This window comes from Sorex araneus, chromosome 5 (assembly GCF_027595985.1).
Source record: "Sorex araneus isolate mSorAra2 chromosome 5, mSorAra2.pri, whole genome shotgun sequence".
NCBI classification, from domain to species: Eukaryota; Metazoa; Chordata; class Mammalia; order Eulipotyphla; family Soricidae; genus Sorex; species Sorex araneus.
In genome coordinates this window covers 140,947,814-140,968,670 of record NC_073306.1, presented here as the reverse complement: position 1 = coordinate 140,968,670, position 20,857 = coordinate 140,947,814, and the positions used below count along the sequence as shown (strand labels likewise).

General features: G+C 43.7%; 1 protein-coding gene across 1 annotated transcript; it reads right to left on the bottom strand.

Annotated features, from left to right (window-relative positions):
• Nucleotides 1–5,130: 5,130 nt before the first annotated feature.
• Nucleotides 5,131–20,788, bottom strand: LOC101547915 (uncharacterized protein C2orf78-like). The gene is made up of 4 exons (XM_055139972.1): nt 20,757–20,788; nt 12,858–12,934; nt 8,106–8,882; nt 5,131–7,001 (listed from the first exon to the last, which is right to left on the bottom strand). Exons 1-4 carry the CDS (start codon nt 20,786–20,788, stop codon nt 5,131–5,133), a joined length of 2,757 nt encoding a protein of 918 aa, XP_054995947.1.
• Nucleotides 20,789–20,857: the final 69 nt, after the last annotated feature.

The following is a 20,857-nucleotide window of genomic DNA, read 5'->3' as shown; positions in this document are numbered from 1 at the left end:
CCAAAAAAAAAAATTAAAGAAAGAAGAAATAAAGAGAAAGAGAAGGAAGGAAGGAAGGAAGGAAGGAAGGAAGGAAGGAAGGAAGGAAGGAAGGAAGGAAGGAAGGAAGGAAGGAAGGAAGGAAACACGTAAGCAAGCAAGGAAGGAAAAGAGGAAGAGGAAAGAAAGAAAGAAAAAGGAAAGTAGAAGAAAGGGGCCTTACAGACCATTGTGAGAATGTTGGCTTTCAAAATATGGAAACAACCCGAGTGCCCTAAAACAGAAGACTGGTTAAAGAAACTTTGGTACATCTACACAATGGAATACTATGCAGCTATTAGGAGAGATGAAGTCATGAAATTTGCTTATAAATGGATAAACATGGAGAGTATCATGCTAAGTGAAATGAGTCAGAAACAGAGGGACAGACATAGAGGGACTGCACTCACTTGTGGAGTATAAAATACTATCACATGACTCCCAAGGACAGTAGATAGAAGGGCCAGGGGGATTGCCCTATAGCTGTAAGACTGCATCATGAGCAGAGGGAAGAAGGCAGATGGAATAGAGAAGGGATCACTAAGAAAATGATGGCTGGAGGAACCAGTTGGGATGGGAGATGCATGCCAAAAGTAGATAATGGACCAAACATGATGACCTCTCAGTGTCTGTGTTGCAGGCTATAATGCCCCAAATTAGAGACATAGTATGGGGAATATTGTCTGCCATAGAGGCAGGGGGAGGGTGGGAAAGAAGGGGTATACCCGGGATATTGGTGATGGGGAATGTGCACTGGTGGAGGGATGGGTGTTTGATCATTGTGAGATTGTAACCCAGACATGAAAACTTGTAACTATCTCACAGTGATTCAATAAAATTTAAAAAATTTTAAAAAATGTTGGCTTTAACTCTTAGAAAAATTAGGACCTATGGAGTGTTTGAATGGAAAGGGGGTAGCATCTCATGTTTTGAAAGAAACATTATGGTTGCTCTTTGACAAATTTTAGGGCCACAAAAAAATTTAGGATTTAGGTCATAAGATATACTGGGGTACCACAAGGCCACAAAAACAACTGATATAATTTAGCAGGACATTCACAAAACTTTTGGGGGACCCACACTCGGTGGTTCTCAGGGCTTACTCCCCGTGCACAGGAATCTCTCCTGGCAGGTTCAGGGGACCAGATGATATGCCAGTGTTTGAACTTGGGTCAACCATTTCCAAGGCAAGCGCCCTATAAGCACTTGACATCTTTTAGATTCTGCATGAGCATCTAGCGAGTCAATTCCCATTTTCAACATAAGATCATCTTACATTCCCTTCAGTGCTCTCCATCATTGCAAAGCTGCATTTTGGGGAGTCATTATAATAAAGAGCCAAAATAGTTTGAATATCAGTGTGGAGCAGGAAACAAGGCTGGTCATGTTTAACTTAAGTCCCAGGCTCTAGATGTCGCTACCTGCAGAACAGTGACACACGTTCCATTAACAGTACTGTGTTTAGTTAAGAATGGAATAGGAGGGGCTGGAGCAATAGCACAGTGGGTAGGGCGTTCTATTCCCAGCATCCCATATGGTCCCCTGAACACCGCCAGGAGTAATTCCTGAGAGCAAGAGTCAGGAATAATCCCTGTGCATCACTGGGTGTGACCCAAAAAGAAAAAAACAAAAATGAAATAGAAAAGATTTTAAAATTTTATATGTACTGGTTTCAAATATTTGTTGCTGAAGCACTGTATTGTTTTACAAGCTCTTATGCTATTGAAGTGTTGTGTTTTTTTTTTCTGTGACTGCTCTAACTAATCACTGGTAGCTTGCACATCAAAAGAAAAATAAAATCCACACTCCTGGAAGCCAGAAATTTAATAGACACATCACTGGGACTATGGTGTCAGCCAGGATGCATGCCCTCTCTAGAATGACTTTAGCCTGCATTTTCTTTTAACTTCTGAGAACTGTCACGCGGCTTGTCTGGTGGCTAATACACTCGGGTCTTGGCCTCCATGGTCACATGACCTTCTCTTCTCTGCATCATCTTCTTCTGCCTCCATTTTGTCAGAACAAATGTCATGCCATTGGCTCACCTGATAATGTACCAGATCTCTCCATCGCCAGCCATAGCATCCATTCAATCAAGCTTTTACTAAACAAAGGAACATTTGCAGGGTTGATGATCTCTTTGAGTGGCCATTGGCCAGTCTACACCATGAGGTTGTTACCGTCTAAAGCTACATGAACGGGACTGTATTTTGTATGTGTGTGAATGCTTTTGTGTGTGTGTTTGAGCCATACCTGATGGTGCTCAGAGCTTCCTCTTGGCTCTGCGCTCAGGGATCACTCCTGACAGGGTTCAGGGGAACATATGGATGGTCTGGGAGCCAATCCAGGCCTACTGCATGCAAGCCAAGCATCCTACCCTCTGTACTATGTCTCCTCTCACTGTCAATATTTCCCTTAGCCTGCATATGAGACGTCCAGGGCTCTGTCCATTTATAAAGTGTGGAAACCTCTGCAATATGATAGATCCATACAACATAATATTAGTCATATGAAGTACTGACACACTGTAGCACAGATGAACTTTGAAAGCACCAGGTTTGGACAAAGGCAGTCACAATGACACATATCTTAGGGTCCATGTATATGAAGTGCTCAGAGGATGCAAATTCATAAAGACAAAAGGAGAGTGTTGCCAGGAACCAGAGGAGAGAGAAAATGGAGAGGTTAGTGGATAGTGAAGAGGCTGTTTTTGGCGATGATGAAAATGGGATAGATAAAATACTGGTAATACTTGCAAAGCTAGCAAGTACACCAAATGCCACGGAAGTTAGACTCCAATGATGGATCCAACAAAAAATATCTTTATGCAGATGTGTATTTTAAAAGGGTGCAAGTTCTCTCTCCTTCACTCATTCCCTAGAAGCACCTGGGAAAATTGGCAATAAGTGTTGGGCTGTAACAAAAAACTGTTGGGCTGTTTGTTGTTCTTTGCAAACTCTAAATTAGCTAAACATAGTACATCTTGCCTTTTGCATTATAACAATATAAGGTGTCAGGACAGACCCCTTTGGGCCATAATCCCTTGTGCTGACCAAGGTGTTGCTACTATTTTTCCCCAAGGTATTGTTACTATTTCTTTAATTTTTTTCTTGTTTTTGTTTGTTTGTTTGTTTGCTTTTTGGGTCACGCCCGGCGATGCACAGGTGTTACTCCTGGCTCTGCACTCAGGAATTACCCCTGGCGGTGCTCAGGGGACCATATGGGATGCTGGGATTTGAACCCGGGTCGGCCTCGTGCAAAGCAAACGCCCTCCCTGCTGTGCTATCGCTCCAGCCCCAAGGTATTGTTACTATTTCTTTATTTCTTTAAAGAAATGCTGAAAACACTTCACTTTAAAGCCCCTTCCACCACCCCCAAAAGAAAAAGGAATCCAACACTCTCAAGGTTATGCAGCTTGCTTTGGGTTTCTTGAGTCCTTGCATCTATAACACTCGGGGTTATTTTGGAGTCACATCACGTGGTGACGGTGGTTGCGGGAACCAGGTTGCCTGCTCAAGATCCAGCAAGGAACTCCAGAATGAATTCTGGCCCTTCGAGCTATCTCTGATCTTGTATATGATCTGCTATTTTAAACCTATTTTATTTGTTCTAACCTGTTTTGGTTGTTCCTCTCATTTATGGAATACAATTTTTCACTAAAAACATTTTCATGTAAACCACCAACCTTCCCATGATGACATCCTACTGTCCCTGTGCCAGCCCTTCCCCTTTTCCTTCCCTTTCATCCACCACCCCATAACTCTCCTAGGACCATCTCTTCCCACCAACGGCTTCCCAGCCGAAAGGAGAACCGGTACCAACCGCTTGGGGAGTGGCGACCTAGTGCGCATGTCCCAGTCCGGTTCTTCCCCACGGCCCAACCCCCAGCGCCATTTAGAGCATTGATTCTTGAGTGAGCTTCAGTAAACAGCAATGTTTACAGCAGGCTGCAGGCACCAGGACCCGTGGAAAACCACCTAGCTGGCCCGTCAAGCTAGTATATTTTGGGCTCTCCCTCCAGCAGTGTCAGGGTGCTGTGGCCTGAAAGCCGGCTTGGCCACCTGGGGAGTTTGCAAATCCAAAGAACTTACATAGATATGGACCTCACTGTTGGACCTCGCTTGCAGAGTGGGAGCATAATACCGGCTCTGAGTATTGTTGGGAAGATGAAGCGAAACTCTGCATCTAGGGGTGCTGACCATCGGGCCTGAGCACATGGTGATTTATCTTCACATCTCCCAGGAGCTGATCTTCGGGATTCCTCCTACAACTGTTCTCTTGGGTTAGTCACTGTTAACGGTCACCCCTGAGTAACTCTGAGGGCCGTTGACCTCTATCTGGTAGGTTTCTTCCCCAGTATATTTGTTTGCAACTCCCAGCCACGATCATTTATGGATAGACCACCCAAACCTTTTGGAGATGTGTCTCAAATCTATTTTCCATTGGTGGTCGTGAGGCATAAAGACAGCCTGCATGAAAGAAGTTTTACTATTCTTCTGGTCATCTTAGACTCATCCGCCTTCTTCAGTCTATTCCAATTTCATTATTTAAATCAAAGCCCCTCACCATGCCATTTCTCCCATTCATTTTTGGAGGAGACCGGGAATGGGGGCATACTTGGTTGTGCTCAAGGCTTACTCCTGGCTCTGTGCTCAAGGATCACATCTGGTGGGACTCGGGGGACCATATAGGATTGCAAGGATCGAACTTGGGTCAGCCTTGCATGCAGGGCAAATGCCCAATCAGCTATAATATTCCTCTGACCCTCCCCTACTCATCGTCAGGCCCATGGAATTTCTCCTCTTTGGGGCTTTAAAACCCCGGACCAAGTCTCTTTCTCTTTCGTACAGTCTTGTCTGTTTCCTCTTTGTTCTCTCACTAACTTCCCATTTTTTCTCATGCCATCCTCCAGCCCCAACCCCCTCCAAATAACAAACACTGTTGACAGCGTCTCAAAATTCAGAACTTTTATTACTAGTCTATTAACTTTAATGCATCCCTTTAACTTATTAAAAATATATCAGAATGAATGAAATGTTATGGCATCTCAGGTGTTTGTCTATGGCAACCATCTGGTGCCTAAAGTGGCACCAACCATCCCAGATACTCACATTACGTAGCCATAATATCGAGAGAGTCCATCTCTTTTTCTCTCTTGATAAAAATGTGCACTTTCCCCAAAGAGGTGCATTTGGCAGCGTTCTCACGCTCCTGCTGAGCCTTCCTTTTCAGAGCCTCACGCTCTGGTCTTTGCTCTTTTGTGATGGGCTTTGACATCACTGGCTCAGGAACATTGGGCTTTCTCCATGGAATTGGTTGGAAACGGAAGTCTTGGAGTAGAAACTGACTCTGAGATTTGGGTGGAGCCTGGGGCTTGGTCACAGAGACAGGAAGAGGCTCCCGCTGGAGAGAAGTGCTAGCTGTTGTCCTGTAGGGAGCAGGTCTAGAAGTTGCAGGCTGAAGAATGGGCCGGCTAGTAGGGTTCAGGAAGCCTGGTCGAGATGGGTTGGTTGAAATGGGCTGAGCTGGCTTGGCAGGACCTGGCAAAGATGCAGTGGTTGGCCGGGATGAATTGGAGGCAGTTGGCTGAGCTGAGTTGGTAGAGCCAGGCCTGGCAGGGTGAGCTGCAGCTGGACGATGTGAAGCCAGAGACTGTGGTCTCCGAGGAACAGGTCGAGCTCGTGGCTTCTCCATGGTTAGAAAAGGCAAAGGTACCAATTTGACCTTCCCAGGAGGTGGCAGCTCGTACTGGGATGGAAATGAGCGTTCTTGGGCACTGCTGCTTGGTTTCTGCGCTCTGACCTGAGTTTCCTCAAGATCTTTTCCATCCTTTGTGGCACCTAGCCAGGGTTTGACAGCTGAGGATGGATGGAGCTTCTTTGAGCTACCCAGGACCCGGGAGGAAGAGAATCCAGGCTTTTGATCACTCTTCTTCCCCAGTGCGTGAAACACTTGCACGGACTCTAGCATGCGCATGCCTGGGCAGCTGCGGGGCTTTTTAAAGGCCTCCTGGCAGAGCTCAGGTTCACTTTTCTTGTGTTTCATCCTGGCAGTGGTGGGCTTCTCTTTTGCCCGGACCTTGTTCCCTGGCTGCTTACTCTCCTCAGCTTTCTTAGAGTTTTCTCTGGCCTTTTTTGTCTTCTCCTGCCCATGGCTCTTTGTCTTGCTGATCCTGCTGGATGCAGCTTTCTGAGGTTTGCTGTTCTGTTTGGCCATGGTCACAGGACACCTGTCACTGACTGCAGCATTACAAACAATCACATCTCCCCCTGGCAAGCGTTCTGGGTCTTTTGGCGGGATTTTGGCCTTGGGTTCTCCCTCAAGAGGCTCAGAGGTCTTATTTTTGTTCTTCTGGGTTGGATGGGAGGGTCCCTTAGTGCCACGTGAATTTTCTTGCACCTGATTCAGAGTGATGGTATCTGCGGTGTTCATTGCCTGCAGATCTTTGCATTGATCTAGTTCTTTTAAGCGATCTAAGAGCTGGGGGAGATGTATGTCTTCCACCAGTGTAGTGATGTCTGCACGACTACCGCCAGATTCAGTCCCACTTTCAAGTGTTCCTGGGTCCTCAAAACATAGACCATTCTTTTCCTGACCAGTAGTTTCAGAGCCAGGCTGTTGCTCTTGGCTGAGAGGGTGAATGCAGGCCAGGAGCTGGTGGATATTGGGAGTTGCTAAAGGGCACCGGGGAGGATCTTGGTTTTCTATTGGGATCTGCAAGGTATCCAGAGACTTGGAAAGCCCAATTTTCATCTCATCCAAACTCTTATCTGTTTGTTCTTGAGTTGTAGCGGAAGGCAGTGCCAGGCTCCTTTGGGCTGGAGCTATTATGGGAACATCCCCGAGCTCAGGTGGTGGGTTCCTCTCAAGTATTTGATTCCTGCTACTGCAAGACTTGGGGAATTCTGAAGTTTGTGTCAGACAAAATGTCTGACCTGAAGGTTGCAATGCCAGGGAAGCCTCCATCCCCAGGGAATTCATCACTACAAAAAGAACCAAAGAAGAAATCAGGTCCCTGTAAACAAGATACTCCTCCCACACAATAAGTGGTGCTACAATTGTTCACCTGCCAGCAACGGGCAAGGCATTGGTACTGGCTCTCTCTAAGGATCACGGACATGGCCCTGTGCTAGAAGATTGGAGGTAACTGTGTAGTTCTTTCTGTCGTTCGTGTGGTGCCGTTGTCTTGTTTTTCTTTGTATTTGAAAGAATTTTTGTGCAAACTGTACTTGAAAATAAGAGACTTGGGACAGAGGGATAGCAGTCTGTAAGGCACCTGCCCTGCGCAAAGCTGACCTCAGTTTGATACTCAGGATCACATTCGGTCCCCTAAGCACCTTCAGCAGTGATCTCTGAGCACAGAGCCAGGATTAAGGCCTGAGCACTGGGGGCTGTGACCCACATTCTGCCTCCCTCAAACTAAAGATTTTTTCAAGCTAGATATTTGTAAACTATTAAATGCTATACAGAGCTTCGCATAATATAGTCAATTTCTTCACTTTCCTAACCAAAAAAAAATGAATAGTTCATATCATGGAATAGGAGAAGGAATAAATCACCACTTCCTCATGAAGTCTGGGCTCAAGTAGAGATTTTAGATTTGATAAGTAGTTTGGACAGGATCTCCCAGTACAAGGTGTATTCAGAACCTTCTTGTACATTAAAGGGAAAGTTAATGTGGTGCCATCAGAATGAGAGTTCTAAAATGTCTTCAGAAATCACAAAAACAATAGTTTAAGAAATGGAGTTTATTGTTACTGTGGTAATGCTGGGGGACTGATCAACTATGAAAATGTGGCATTCCTTGTTATGCTCCTGAAGTTTTCTTCTATGAAACCTACATGGCCATTATCCTATCATGCCTTCCAATCTGCATTAGGAGTCCTTATCTTAGGTGTGAAAATAGGTGCTGTAAAATGAGTGAGGGGAGTTTAAACTTAAACTGAGTTTATTTAACTTCAGGTTTCATAAATTTAAAAATCTCAGTTTATTAAGCTTACATGTCACCCGTCTATGGACAGTTTCCCATTTGCATATTTGACCCCAAGTTTTGAATGCTGACTTTCCCTTCTCCCTGTTTTACTCACCTTGATAACTAAATTCTGTGATGGGTTGAGCAAGCACAGAGTAGTAGATTCCAGAGGTGGAGTCTGGTGGTCGGTTACTTGAGGCCTGGACCTCCTTTAGAACCATATCCATTTCTGGGGATGTGTTGCTGTACGTTTGGAGGGCAGAGCCCCTACCTCCTGTATATGACATGGAGCCATAGCATTGCAGGCAGGGATCTAGTTCTCCAGAAAGGGGAGGTCCCTGAGTGCCCTGATGATAGTAATGCACCTGGCTCCCATCCTGGTCGGGAAGCGACAGGCTATGGCTCTGATTTGGAACCTGAGATGGTGTCCTCTCAACATGGCTGGCAGAAAGTGATGGGTACAGAGACGCCATGATGTTGGTATCCAAGGTTATCTCATAACGAGCTACCATTGACATGGAAGAGACAGCAGTGTCTTGGTCAGTGACAGTCCCAGTAAAGTCTCCCATGGAAGACTTTTCTTCAGTACTTCCTGCAATATCCCACTCCAAAACACTCGGGTAGGAAGCAGCTGAAGTGGACATCTGGCTCTGGCCAGACACTCCAGGCAGCATTGTTCTGCTAGAACATTGGTCAAGATAGGCACTACCCATCAGTGGTTGGAAAGAGGTGCCAGAGGTTGAGGGCAGGTGCCAAGCAGCACTACCAGCTGGAGCAGATACTCTGGAGTAGTTGCAGACTCTTCCTGTTAGGGAAGCTGCATTGTTCACCATGGAAAGGGGAAGCTGCAGAGAATGTGCAGTTCCCAATACAGATGGATTTTGAAAATTTTCTGTAAGGAACAAGAGGGTGACGAAAAAAATCTGTGAGATTGATAATCTCCTGCTACAATTAAAAGAAACAATATTCACTTAAAGTTTTAGCTATAGAGAAACTTGTAATACCAACAGTCAAGTGAGTTACCAAAAGTCCAACAATTTAGGGTGGTTGAAGGGCTGGAACACTTGTGCACTTTGTGTACTTGTCACCATGCTCCCAAAGTGAAAACAGAGCTATAGAAGACTCCAGTGATATGTGTACATGGTTTTCTTGCTTACGGCTATTTCGTCCTTGCCCTAGCTCTACCTGTAGCTTGCTCTCCTATTGAACTCATACCGTATTTCTTAAAATGCTTCCATTCTACGAAATAACGTATGAGTCCTAAGAGAATGACTAACATTTTATTGCAGAAGAAAGAAACTCGTGGCCCAGAGATGGCATAGAGACTTGGTCATGTTTTCTCATTATTTTTATTGGGAGTGGGGTGGGGTGGAGTTTGGACCAATACCCGGCAGTGATCTTGGGCTATTCCTTGCTCTGTACTCTGGAGTGACTCCTTGTAGTGCTCAGGAGACTGGATGCAGTGACAGAGATCCAACTGGATTGTCTGCGTACAAGGCAAGTGCCTTATCCCCTCCTGTACTATCTCTCTGTCCCTTATGTATTACCAGGTTATGAAACCTAAGCATTTAGGCCGACGTTCTTGCCAGGACTCTGCCTTGATCACTACAATGCCAGAAACTAGGAGGAAGATACCTCACATTAATGTAGGCATTTGCCGTCACTACAACTATTACCATTGAAATCTCCAGATTTTCATTAGGCTTTCGCAATTCGTATCTGTTACCTACGCTTCACATATGACTCAATCTAGTCGATGCATGGAAGGTTAGCAACCTTACCCTGGTTTCTGATTCTACCTAAAAAATGAGTAATTGAGTTTACTCAAGAAGTGCTTTTGGAAGGAAGACTCTTATTTAAATTCTCAGTGCCGGGGCTGGAGTGCTAGCATAGCAGGTAGGGCGTTTGCCTTGTGTGGCCGACCTGGGTTTGATTCCCAGCATCCCATGTGGTCCCCCGAGCACCGCCAGGAGTAATTCCTGAGTGCATGAGCCAGGAGTAACCCCTGTGCATCGTCGGGTGTCACCCAAAAAGCAAATAAATAAATAAATAAAATAATAAATTCTGTGTCAAATTGCTGCCCTGCAAAATAGTTACTAACAACCCTAGTTAAAATAATCATCACCCTCACGGTGATTCACTAATAAAACATCATCATCATCATCATCATAAACTAAAAGAATAGACCCCCAAAATATCATCATCATCATCATCATCATCATCCCGTTGATCTTCAAATTTCTCTAGAAGTCTCAGTAACGTCTCCATTCATCCTAGCCCTGAGATTTTAGAAGTCTCTCTTTACTAGTCCTTCCCAACAATGACACACTGGGGGCTCTTTTAGTATCAGGTGAATGAAACCCATCATTGTTACTGGTTTTGGCATATGAATATGCCACAGGAAGCTTGCCAGGCTCTCCCATGCGGGCAGGAAACTCTCGGTACCTTGCCAGGTTCTCCTAGGGAGAGAACTTTCTCGGCCGCACGCTTCTGAGAACTTGTTTTTATAGTCTGTGTATGTTGGCCATTGGTGGCATTACACAGCAGGGGGGGCGGGGGGAAGTCCCTGGGTATGACCGCCTAGCTACTGGAAAATGGGGAATCTGGGTGGAAGAGGCCCAGTCCCCAATCCGAGCAGGCTTGGAGGTCTCAGCCCCAGGTCCCACACACCTGGGTTCCTCTGCCGGTTCCTTCATGGGTGAGGCTCATCCGAATTTGTGAAGAGGGGCCTTGAGCATGGCTGTGGCTAGTCTCCTGAGGTCTTAAGCCTTGGGAGTCCTGCTTGGGGCAGGAGGGAAACTGAAACCCACCCCCTCCGAGGGGCCCTTGGGAAGACAGCCAGGCTCAGGGGGAAAAGAATAATATGCATACGTAAGGTTTGTCTTTTTCATGTGATTTACATGGGAGGAAATATACAGATAAAGAAAAAAATCATGAAAAATATGTATCACAGAACTGAAAAAGAAGTATATAGATATTCATGAAATCTGGGCTATGTAGCAAGCAGCATAGTTACGGTAAGTGTCTGAGAGAAGACCCAAGTGTAAGCCCTGAGCCACACTGGATGTGGTTTCCAAACAAAACCAAAGAAAACAAGACAATAAGTTTGTTAATAACTTGTGCCATGCATACAAGATGAAGCAGTATTCTATTTTTGCTAAAAGTGATAGCCAGAAGATGTAATAAGAGGTGATTTTTGAGTGCACACCTTACCAGTCCATAAAACAGAAAAGATTGACCAGTAACTTACATAACAAGCAGAAAATATAATAAATGTGATTGAATTTGGTAGCCAAAAGTATGTTTTAAATGAGTAAAAAATAGAATGAAATATAATAAGTACAAGAAATTATGTTATGATTCTCATTCATACCTCTGAATATTAACCAGCAAACAACAGGTATTAAATATAGCATAAAATTTCAGGAAATCACACAAGAAGCAGAAAAGGCCATTTAAAAATGGTCACCAAAAATTTCAAATTTATTTTCAAAACCTAGATTACAAGTGTCTTTATCAACCAGGAAAATGTCACTCCCAAAGTTTAAGAAATGATCACCAAAATTCCAATTCAAATGTTTTTAGTGTAGAAAAACTCAGACTCCACACAACCCAGATATGTGTAATTAGACATGTGAGACTTGACTTTTCTATTTCTTCTTAGGATCTAAAAATAGATGTCGACTTTTATCAAAATGCTCTTATGTTAGGAAGAAACTATTTGTGAAGATGACAAGCAGGCTTCACTTGGAACCTACTTATCACACAAAAGAATCAAGTCTTCTGATTGAAGTTAGAAGATATCATTTCTTTATTTTTACAGGCAGAGCATACATGTAGCTTACAAATAGAATGTATTAAAAACATTGAACATTCTGCTTCTTCCATCTCCCTAGATAACCACTATTCATTATTTATAGGAAGCATCATTTCTGAAGCGTGTTTATATTCAAAACTGCCAAGTGCCAAGTGTGTTCTAAGAGACAATAAGAATAGAAACCACCAACGTGGCTTTCTGTTAAACTGCTCTTCCTCCTGGTACTCTACTCGAGGCATAGTACACCCTCTAGTCCTAGCAGTTATTAAAATAAACTGCTTTGACTTGCTCTCAGCATATTTAACTATATTCTTTCTGTTTTGATTTGAAATCTTTGGTTCTCTTCAACATTCTATCCCAAACGGTTTCCCCTTCCTTGATAAATCCCTCTATAGTCTTTTTTATTTCCTATTTTATTCTCCTTCATATCATCCTCGTCTTCTTGGCTTCTGTTGGTCAATGCTGGATGAAAATGACCCTAAACTTCCTTATGTTTCAGGACTTGCCTCCCTACTGTTCAGCACCCCACACCTTCCCCACGCCCCATTTTTTCTTATCACCTAGTTTAGAAAGAAAACTCAAAGACACTTTTAAATAGCACTCAATGTAAAATAATAAAGTACAAACACAAGTGGAGAGACCGTTACAGATAAAGCATTCTGGTATACATTAACAGTTTTCTACAGCACCTACGTTTTCTGTTTCTGTCAAAATAGTGTCTCTGATTTACTTTTTTTCATGGTTATCATGCAAAAATCACTTTTAAAAAGGAAAGGAAACACAGAGAATGAACACTTGTATATAAACATGTATTTGAGCTTATAAAGTCTGTATAAAATATAATATAATACATGAGTTAAAACACTTTGTACCTGAGAGAAAGAAAGTTAATGTCTAAAATCACACAGCAAATGTCAAAGTCAAGCTAATATGGGGCTTATAAAATTCTAGTTGAATACTTTCTTCAATTATTACATGCTGTTTTTACTTGACTACTAAGTTTAGGGATAAGAAATCTAATGAAAAGCTTTGAAAAGTATTATTTCTTACCTGACATGGTCAGCGAAGGGGAAATATCAACAAAAGGTAGATGAGATGAGGAGACGATACGAGAGTACGTCTGAACACTGAATCGGAAGACCACAAGTGTCCAGTACAGATGACTGGTCACTGGTCATTGGTCATTGGTCACTGGTCACTTGCGATGATCCAAATGTGTTTACAAACCACTGCATGGGAACCCCAAGATTCTACCATGTGGTGGTAGGTTTGGTGGGAGAATGATGTCATAAAGCAGGCAGTTGAAAGGTAGAGGCTAGCCAATAAGGAGGTCAGATTCCCAAGAAGAAGTCTGGATTGGATAGAGAGGTAGAATTAAGCAGGTTAGCAAGATGGAATCCTACAAGACAGTTATAACGGTTTCACCTTCCCGAGACTCTCATGTTAGGGAAATACTATTATACTAAAAAGCTTAGATATTTCATTAATAAATCAACAAAGTTTCTAGGTAATCATTTATATTGCCTAGTAACCAATAACATTAAGTTATTAATAATATATTTTATGTAATGTTTAATAAGATTACATTTGTATTCATACTTTATAATATACATGATTACTTCTTTAGGGTTGGGAAGTGATGGGTTATTATGAGAAACCAAATCATCCCCTAACCAAAAACCCTAAGGGTAGGGTATTCCGATAGCAAACACGCACCCAGAAAAGAATAGTAGGCAAGGATAGAATAGGTGACAAAATATCTGCCAGCTGCAAACTTGTGCCAGGAAAACATAGACTAATACTGTTTAGGGTCCTTTAGATTAAGGGGACAATATGGCCAAAAATAGAATAGAAAACTTTCACAGTCAGATTTATCTATTTATTTTGGTTTTGGGGCCTCCCCTGGCCATTCTCAGGGCTTGCTCCTGGCTCTGAAGGCAGCAATCACTCCTGGAGGAGCCCAGTCAACTGGGTGCGAGACAGGTGCCCTGCCCACTGAGCTATCTCTCCTGCCCCAACAACTTTATATTTTAAGGATGCCTAGTGATTCTCTGTGAACCACACTAGCCTCTGCTCTCCATGTGCCTAGGGCACTTCGATGTACTTACTAACTGTCCTTGATGTCTGCCAACTTCAACAATGGCTCATCTGTTGGGCTCTGGGAGGGTTGGGGGAGCAATATTGCATTGTATTGACCTGCCTGTGAGACCACAGATGGATGCCCACGTGACCCTTAAGCCTGGACAATCCAGGTGTTTGTATACTTATGTGTCTCATTCTCTGTGACTGAACCCTGCTGGATGGAAGTTGAAAGTGACATTTGGATTTGGCAGAGGAGAAACAATTTAGACAGATACAATTATTGGGATAAACAAGTTACATCATCCATTAGAAAATCCCAAGTAGTATGGGATAATTGGGGATCTATGAAGGAAATCAGAATGAACAAAAGTACTTATTGAAGGTAGTTGTAACTTAAAATAATGTCATCATCTGGATCAAAGTGATGGCCAGTGGGTAAGGCATTTGCCTTGCACACGGTGGACCTGGGTTCAATCCCTGGCATCCCATCCTATATGGTCCCTTGAAGATTGTCTTCATGCATGACTAGCACCCTACAAACTATACTATCATTCCAGCCCCAGAAATCTGGTGTGTGTGTGTGTGTGTGTGTGTATGTGTGTAGGGAGAGGTTTTGTTTTGGGCCAGCCCCAGTGGTATTCATATCGAATATGGCATGGGTAGCTTGCCAGGCTCAGCCGTGAGAGCAGGGATACTCTTTGTAGCTTGCCAGTTTCTCTGAGAGGGACGGAGGAACCAAACCCGGGTCGGCCACAAGCAAGGCAAATGTCCTATCTGCTGTCCAAATTCTCTCTCCTTCACTCATTTTCTACAAGTTAATAGGAAAATTGGGAATAACCGTTGGTCTGTGATAGAGGTTTTATTTGCAAACTCCAAATTACATAAACATAGTACTCCTTACCCTTTTCACTGTAGGAATATGAGGCCATGCGTACACTCCCCCTGGGGCCTCTAATTTCTATGCTGGCCAACGGGTTGTTACTATTTTCCCCTTAAAGAAATACTTAAAAAACTTCACTTCAAACGCCCTCCCACAGCCCCACAAAAGGAAAATGAGGCCACCACACTCAATGTTCTGCAGCTTGCTTTGGGTTTCTTTTTTTTTTTTTTAATTTATTTATATTTAATTAGAGAATCACCGTGAGGGTAAAGTTACAGATTTATACACTTTTGTGCTTATACTTCCCTCATACAAAGTTCGGGAACCCGTGCCTTCACCAGTGCCCATTCTCCACCACCAGTAAACCCAGCCTCCCTCCCATCCTCCCCAATCCCATCTCCCCCCACCCCACCCTGCCACTGTGGCAGGGCATTCCCTTCTGTTCTCTCTCTCTAATTAGCTGTTGTGGTTTGCAATAAAGGTGTTGAGTGGCCGCTGTGCTCAATCTCTAGCCCTCATTCAGCCCGCAACTCCCTTCCCCCACATGGCCTTCGACTACAATGTAAGTTGGTGATCGCTTCTCTGAGTTGCCCTTTCCCCGGAACGTGAGGCCAGCCTCGAAGCCATGGAGTCAACCTCCTGGTACTTATTTCTACAGTTCTTGGGTGTTAGTCTCCCACTCTGTTATTCTATATACCATAGATGAGTGCAATCTTTCTATGTCTGTCTCTCTCTCTCTGACGCATTTCACTCAGCATGAAACTTTTCATGCCCATCCACTTAACTACAAAATTCTTTTTTTTTTTTTTTTTTGGTTTTTGGGTCACACCTGGCGATGCACAGGGGTTACTCCTGGCTCTGCACTCAGGAATTACTCCTGGCGGTGCTCAGGGGACCATATGGGATGCTGGGATTTGAACCTGGGTCGGCCGCGTGCAAGGCAAATGCCCTACCCGCTATGCTATCACTCCAGCCCCTTAACTACAAAATTCTTGACCTCCTTTTTTCTAACAGCTGCATAGTATTCCATTGTATAGATGTACCAAAGTTTCCTCAACCAGTCATCCGTTCTGGGGCATTCGGGTTTTTTCCAGATTCTGGCTATTGTAAACAGTGCTGCGATGAACATACATGTGCAGATGTTGTTTCGATTGTACTTTTTTGCCTCTCTGGGATATATTCCCAGCAGTGGTATTGCTGGGTCAAATGGGAATTCAATATCTAATTTTTTGAGAGTCGTCCAAATTGTTTTCCAGAAGGGCTGAACCAGTCGGCATTCCCACCAGCAGTGAAGAAGGGTCCCTTTCTCCCCACATCCTCTCCAACAGCGGTTGCTTTTGTTCTTTTGGAGGTGTACTAGTCTCTGTGGTGTGAGGTGGTATCTCATGGTTGTTTTGATCTGCATCTCTCTGATGATTAGTGATGCAGAGCACTTTTTCATGTGCCTTTTGGCCATTCGTATTTCTTCCTTGGTAAAGTTTCTGTTCATTTCTTCGCCCCATTTTTTGATGGGGTTGGATGTTTTCTTCTTGTAGAGTTCAACCAGTGCTTTATATACCATTGATATCAACCCCTTATCTGATGGGTATTGTGTAAATATCCTTTCCCATTCTGTGGATAGTCTTTGTATTCTGGTCACTGTATCTTTTGTGGTGCAGAAGCTTTTTAGTTTAATGTAGTCCCATTTGTTGATCTCTGTTTTTACTAGATTGCTTAGTTCCGTGTCACCTTTGAAGATACCTTTATCTTCAATATCGTGGAGGGTTTTGCCGACCTTGTCTTCAATGTACCTTATGGTTTGTGGTCTAATGTTGAGGTCTTTAATCCATTTTGATCTGACTTTTGTGCATGGTGTCAGGTCAAGGTCTAAACCCATTTTTTTGCATGTGGTTGTCCAGTTGTGCCAGCACCATTTGTTAAAGAGGCTTTCCTTGCTCCACTTCACATCTCTTGCTCCCTTATCAAAGATTAGATGATCATACATTTGGGGTTGTGTGTAGGGATATTCCACCCTGTTCCATTGGTCTACGGCTCTGCCTTTGTTCCAGTACCATGCTGTTTTAATTGTTACTGCTTTGTAGTAAAGTTTGAGGTTGGGGAGGGTGATGCCTCCCATCATCTTTTTCCCAAGAATTGTTTTAGCTATCCTTGGACGTTTGTTATTCCATATGAATTTTAGGATTGCTTGATCCATTTCTTTGAAGAATGTCATGGGTATACTTATAGGGATCGCATTGAATCTGTATAATGCTTTAGGGAGTATTGCCATTTTGACAACATTGATTCTCCCTATCCACGAGCAGGGTATATGTTTCCATTTCCTCATGTCCTCTTTGATTTCATGGAGTAGCGTTTTGTAGTTTTCTTTGTAAAGGTCTTTTACTTCCTTGGTTAAGCTGATTCCGAGGTACTTGATTTTCTGGGGCACGATTGTGAATGGGATTGCTCTTTTCATGTCCCTTTCCTCTGCCTCATTGTTTGCATATATGAAGGCCATGGATTTTTGGGTATTGATTTTGTAGCCTGCAACTTTACTGTATAAGTCTATTGTTTCTAAGAGTTTCTTAGTAGAGGTTTTAGGCTTCTCTAGATATAGTATCATGTCGTCTGCAAATAGTGAGAGTTTGATTTCTTCCTTTCCTATCTGGATGCCCTTAATCTCTTTTTCTTGTCTAATAGCTATTGCAAGTACTTCCAGTACTATATTGAAGAGGAGTGGTGAGAGTGGGCATCCTTGTCTTGTGCCCGATCTCAGAGGAAAGGCCCTTAGTTTTTCCCCGTTGAGGATAATGCTTGCCGTAGGCTTGTGATAGATGGCTTCGACTATCTTGAGGAAAGTTTCTCCAAACCCCATTTTGGCGAGGGTTTTCATCATGAAAGGATGTTGGATCTTGTCAAATGCTTTCTCTGCATCTATTGATATGATCATATGGTTTTTGTCTTTACGCTTTGGGTTTCTTTAGTCCTTGCGTGGATAACTTTTGGGGGTTGCTTTGGGGTTGAACCACGTGGTGCTGGGAGGGCCCAGGCTGGGAGAGTTCCAGCCAGGAGTGCCAGAAGGAATGCCAGCCCTTTGAGCTCTCTCTGGCCTTGTATGTAACCTGTCATTTGGAACCTATTTTATTTTCCTACTTTTGTTTTTCCTCTTATGAAATTAAATTTTTCAGCAAAAAACATTTTAAAAAACATCCACCAACGTTCCGATGATGCACATCTGCTGCCCCGGTACCTCTACTTCCCGTTTCCTTCCCTTTCATCCATCACCCCATAACTCTCCTAGGACCATCGCTTCCCACCATGACCTGCCCAGCCTCAAGGAGACACAGTAGGAACCGCTTTGGGAGTGATGACCTAGTGCACATATCCCAATCCAGTAGCTCCCCATGGCCGAGACGCCGAAACCATTTGTGGCATTGATTCTTGTCTGACCTTCAGTAAACAGTGATGTTTATAGCAGACTGCAGGCACCAGGAACTGAGGAAGACCACCTAGCCAGCCTCTGATGCTAATATATTTTGAGCTCCCCCTCCTGCAGTGTCAGGATGCTGTGGCCTGAAAGCTGGCTTGGCCTCCTTGGGAGTTTGCAAATCCAAAGAACTTACGTAGACATATGGACCTCATTGTGGAACCTCACTAGCAAAGTGACCCCGTAATACCGGCTCTGAGTATTGTTGGGAAGATGAAGTGAAACGGTGTATCTAGGGGTGCTGAACCTAGGGCCTGAGTACATGGTGATTTATCTTCACATCTCCCAGGAGCTGATCTTCGGGCTTCCTGCTACAGCTGTTCTCTTGGCTTGTTCCCTTTTAACTGTAGCCTGTGAATAACTCTGAGGGCCATTGACCACTCAACTGTAGTTTCATTCCACAGTAATATGTGTTCCGATCATACAACTGTGATCATTTATGCATAGGACCACCCAAACCTTTTGGAGATGTGTCTCAAATCTCTTAATTTTCCAAAGGTGGTCATGAGACATAGAGACATCATCCATGAAAGAATTTATACTATTCTTCTGCTCATCTGTTGGATATCATTGGTTTGTCCTTTCCCCCTTGCCACTAGGAGCTTAGGTTTATCAGTCACACCCATCAAAGTGCTCCCAAGTCACTCCTATTCCTTTGTTTATCTGTAACCATTTCTACCAGTTTATCTGCTCTTCCGTTAATCAAACTCTGTTAATTGGTAAGGTCAGAACTTCCTAGGACACTGAATATTATAACATTGCCTTTCTCTCCTCTTTATGCCTTTTGAATAATTTACTTTAAAGCTATGTCTTTTTTTTTTTTTTTTTTTTTTTTTTTTTTTTGCTTTTTGGGTCACACCCAGCGATGCTCAGGGGTTACTCCTGGCTTTGCACTCAGGAATTGCTCCTGGCAGTGCTTGGGGGACCATATGGGATGCCGGGGATCGAACCCAGGTCGGCCGCGTGCAAGGCAAACGCCCTACCCGCTGTGCTATCGCTCCGGCCCCTAAAGCTATGTCTTTTTTGTATAGACACAAGAAGACAATATTATGTTTTTATAACTTAAGACTTAATTGGCCTCGAATATTATTCCCTCCTGGGTATCTGCTTTCTCCACTTAAGCCTCAGTTGCCCTCAGTTCCTAGCACCACAAAGTAGGGTCCCCGACATGGGACGGGAAGGATCCAGGGCAAGCGGTGAGTTATGTGCTACCCTGGCATCGAGATGGGCCTGGCCAAAGTGCCTAATTCTTAACTATAAGTTAAGAGCTTGATCATAGACAAATGCTGTCATGATCCAATAGTAATTATGAGACTGGGACCCTGCCAGGGATAGGAAAGACTGATCTGGCCTGAGCACTGTAGTCTGAGATTGAGATGGCCCCAGGAGAGCAATTCTATAAGCTTTAATGCATCTCTTATTGTGTCCATACAAAATAATCAATATTATGAATTCTTATATGTTTGCTGGCTGAGGAGAAGAGAAACACATTCATGGGACTCTGCCCTTGGGTGGATCCTCCTGCTGAAAGAGAATTAAGTCCTAGGAGAAGCATCCCCTGAGGGAAAAGAACCTTACCCTATTGCTGACCACACCTATGTGTATGCCCCAACCCCCTCATGCTGTGGAGATTTAACTAGGCTGTAAGAGTGGGTTGGGGGCCAGATCCATGGGGGCCAGATCCACGGGGGCCAGATCCACGGGGGCCAGATCCACAGATCGAGAGAGAGACCGAGAGCCGGGAGAGAGGCAGAGAGAGAGAGAGAATGAAGTAGGATGGGGGAGAAAGAAGCAGGAGGAGAATCAGAGGAGAATGGAGATGGACATGAAATAAACCGATCGAGCAACCAGTTTGGCCTTCTTCCTTCCTTCGCCTGCCTCGCCGCCTGCGCGCCCTTTCTTTTTATTTTTGTGTTTTACACACTCATCTTAGACTCATCTGCCTTCTTCAGTCTATTTAGATTTCATTACTTAAATCAACCCCTCTCACCATACCATTTCTCCCATTCTTTTTTTGAGACCAAAAATGGGGGCATACTTGGTTGTGCTCAGGGCTTACTCCTGGCTCTGTGCTCAAGGATCACATCTGGTGGGACTCAGGGGACTCTATAGGATTCCAGGGATGAATCTTGGATCAGCCTCCTGCAAGGCAAATGCCCTAAGCAATACTGTTCCTCTGACCCTCCCCTACTCTTCATCAGGCCCTTAAATTTCTCCTCTTATGCGCTTTAAAACCCCGAACCAAGTTTCTCTTTCTAGAATCTTTGTTTCTCTTTTATCCTCTCTCTAACTCCCCATTCTTTCTCATGCCATCCTCCAACCCCAAACACCTCCAAATAACAAACACAGTTGACAGCATCTCAAAATTTAGAACTTTATTTTATCAATCTATAAACTTTAATGCATTTCTTTAACTTGTTAAAAATATATCAGAATGAATGAAATGTGTATGGCATTTCAAGTGTTTGTCTATGACAACCATCTGGTACCTAAAGTGGCACACATCATTCCAGTTACTCACATTTCATAGCCATAGTATCGAGAGATGCCCATCTCTTTTTCTCTCAATAAAAAACTGCACTTTCTGGGGCCGAAGCGATAGCACAGCGGGTAGGGCGTTTG

Excerpts from the sequence above, each read along its gene's own strand:
- LOC101547915 (XM_055139972.1), bottom strand. The coding sequence starts at position 20,788 with ATGGGCATCTCTCGATACTATGGCTATGAAAT. Across the intron at positions 12,935-20,756 it reads CGATACTATGGCTATGAAAT|TGTTCAGACGTACTCTCGTA; the intron begins GTGAGTAACTGG and ends CTTCCGATTCAG. Across the intron at positions 8,883-12,857 it reads CCCTTCGCTGACCATGTCAG|AAAATTTTCAAAATCCATCT; the intron begins GTAAGAAATAAT and ends TGTTCCTTACAG.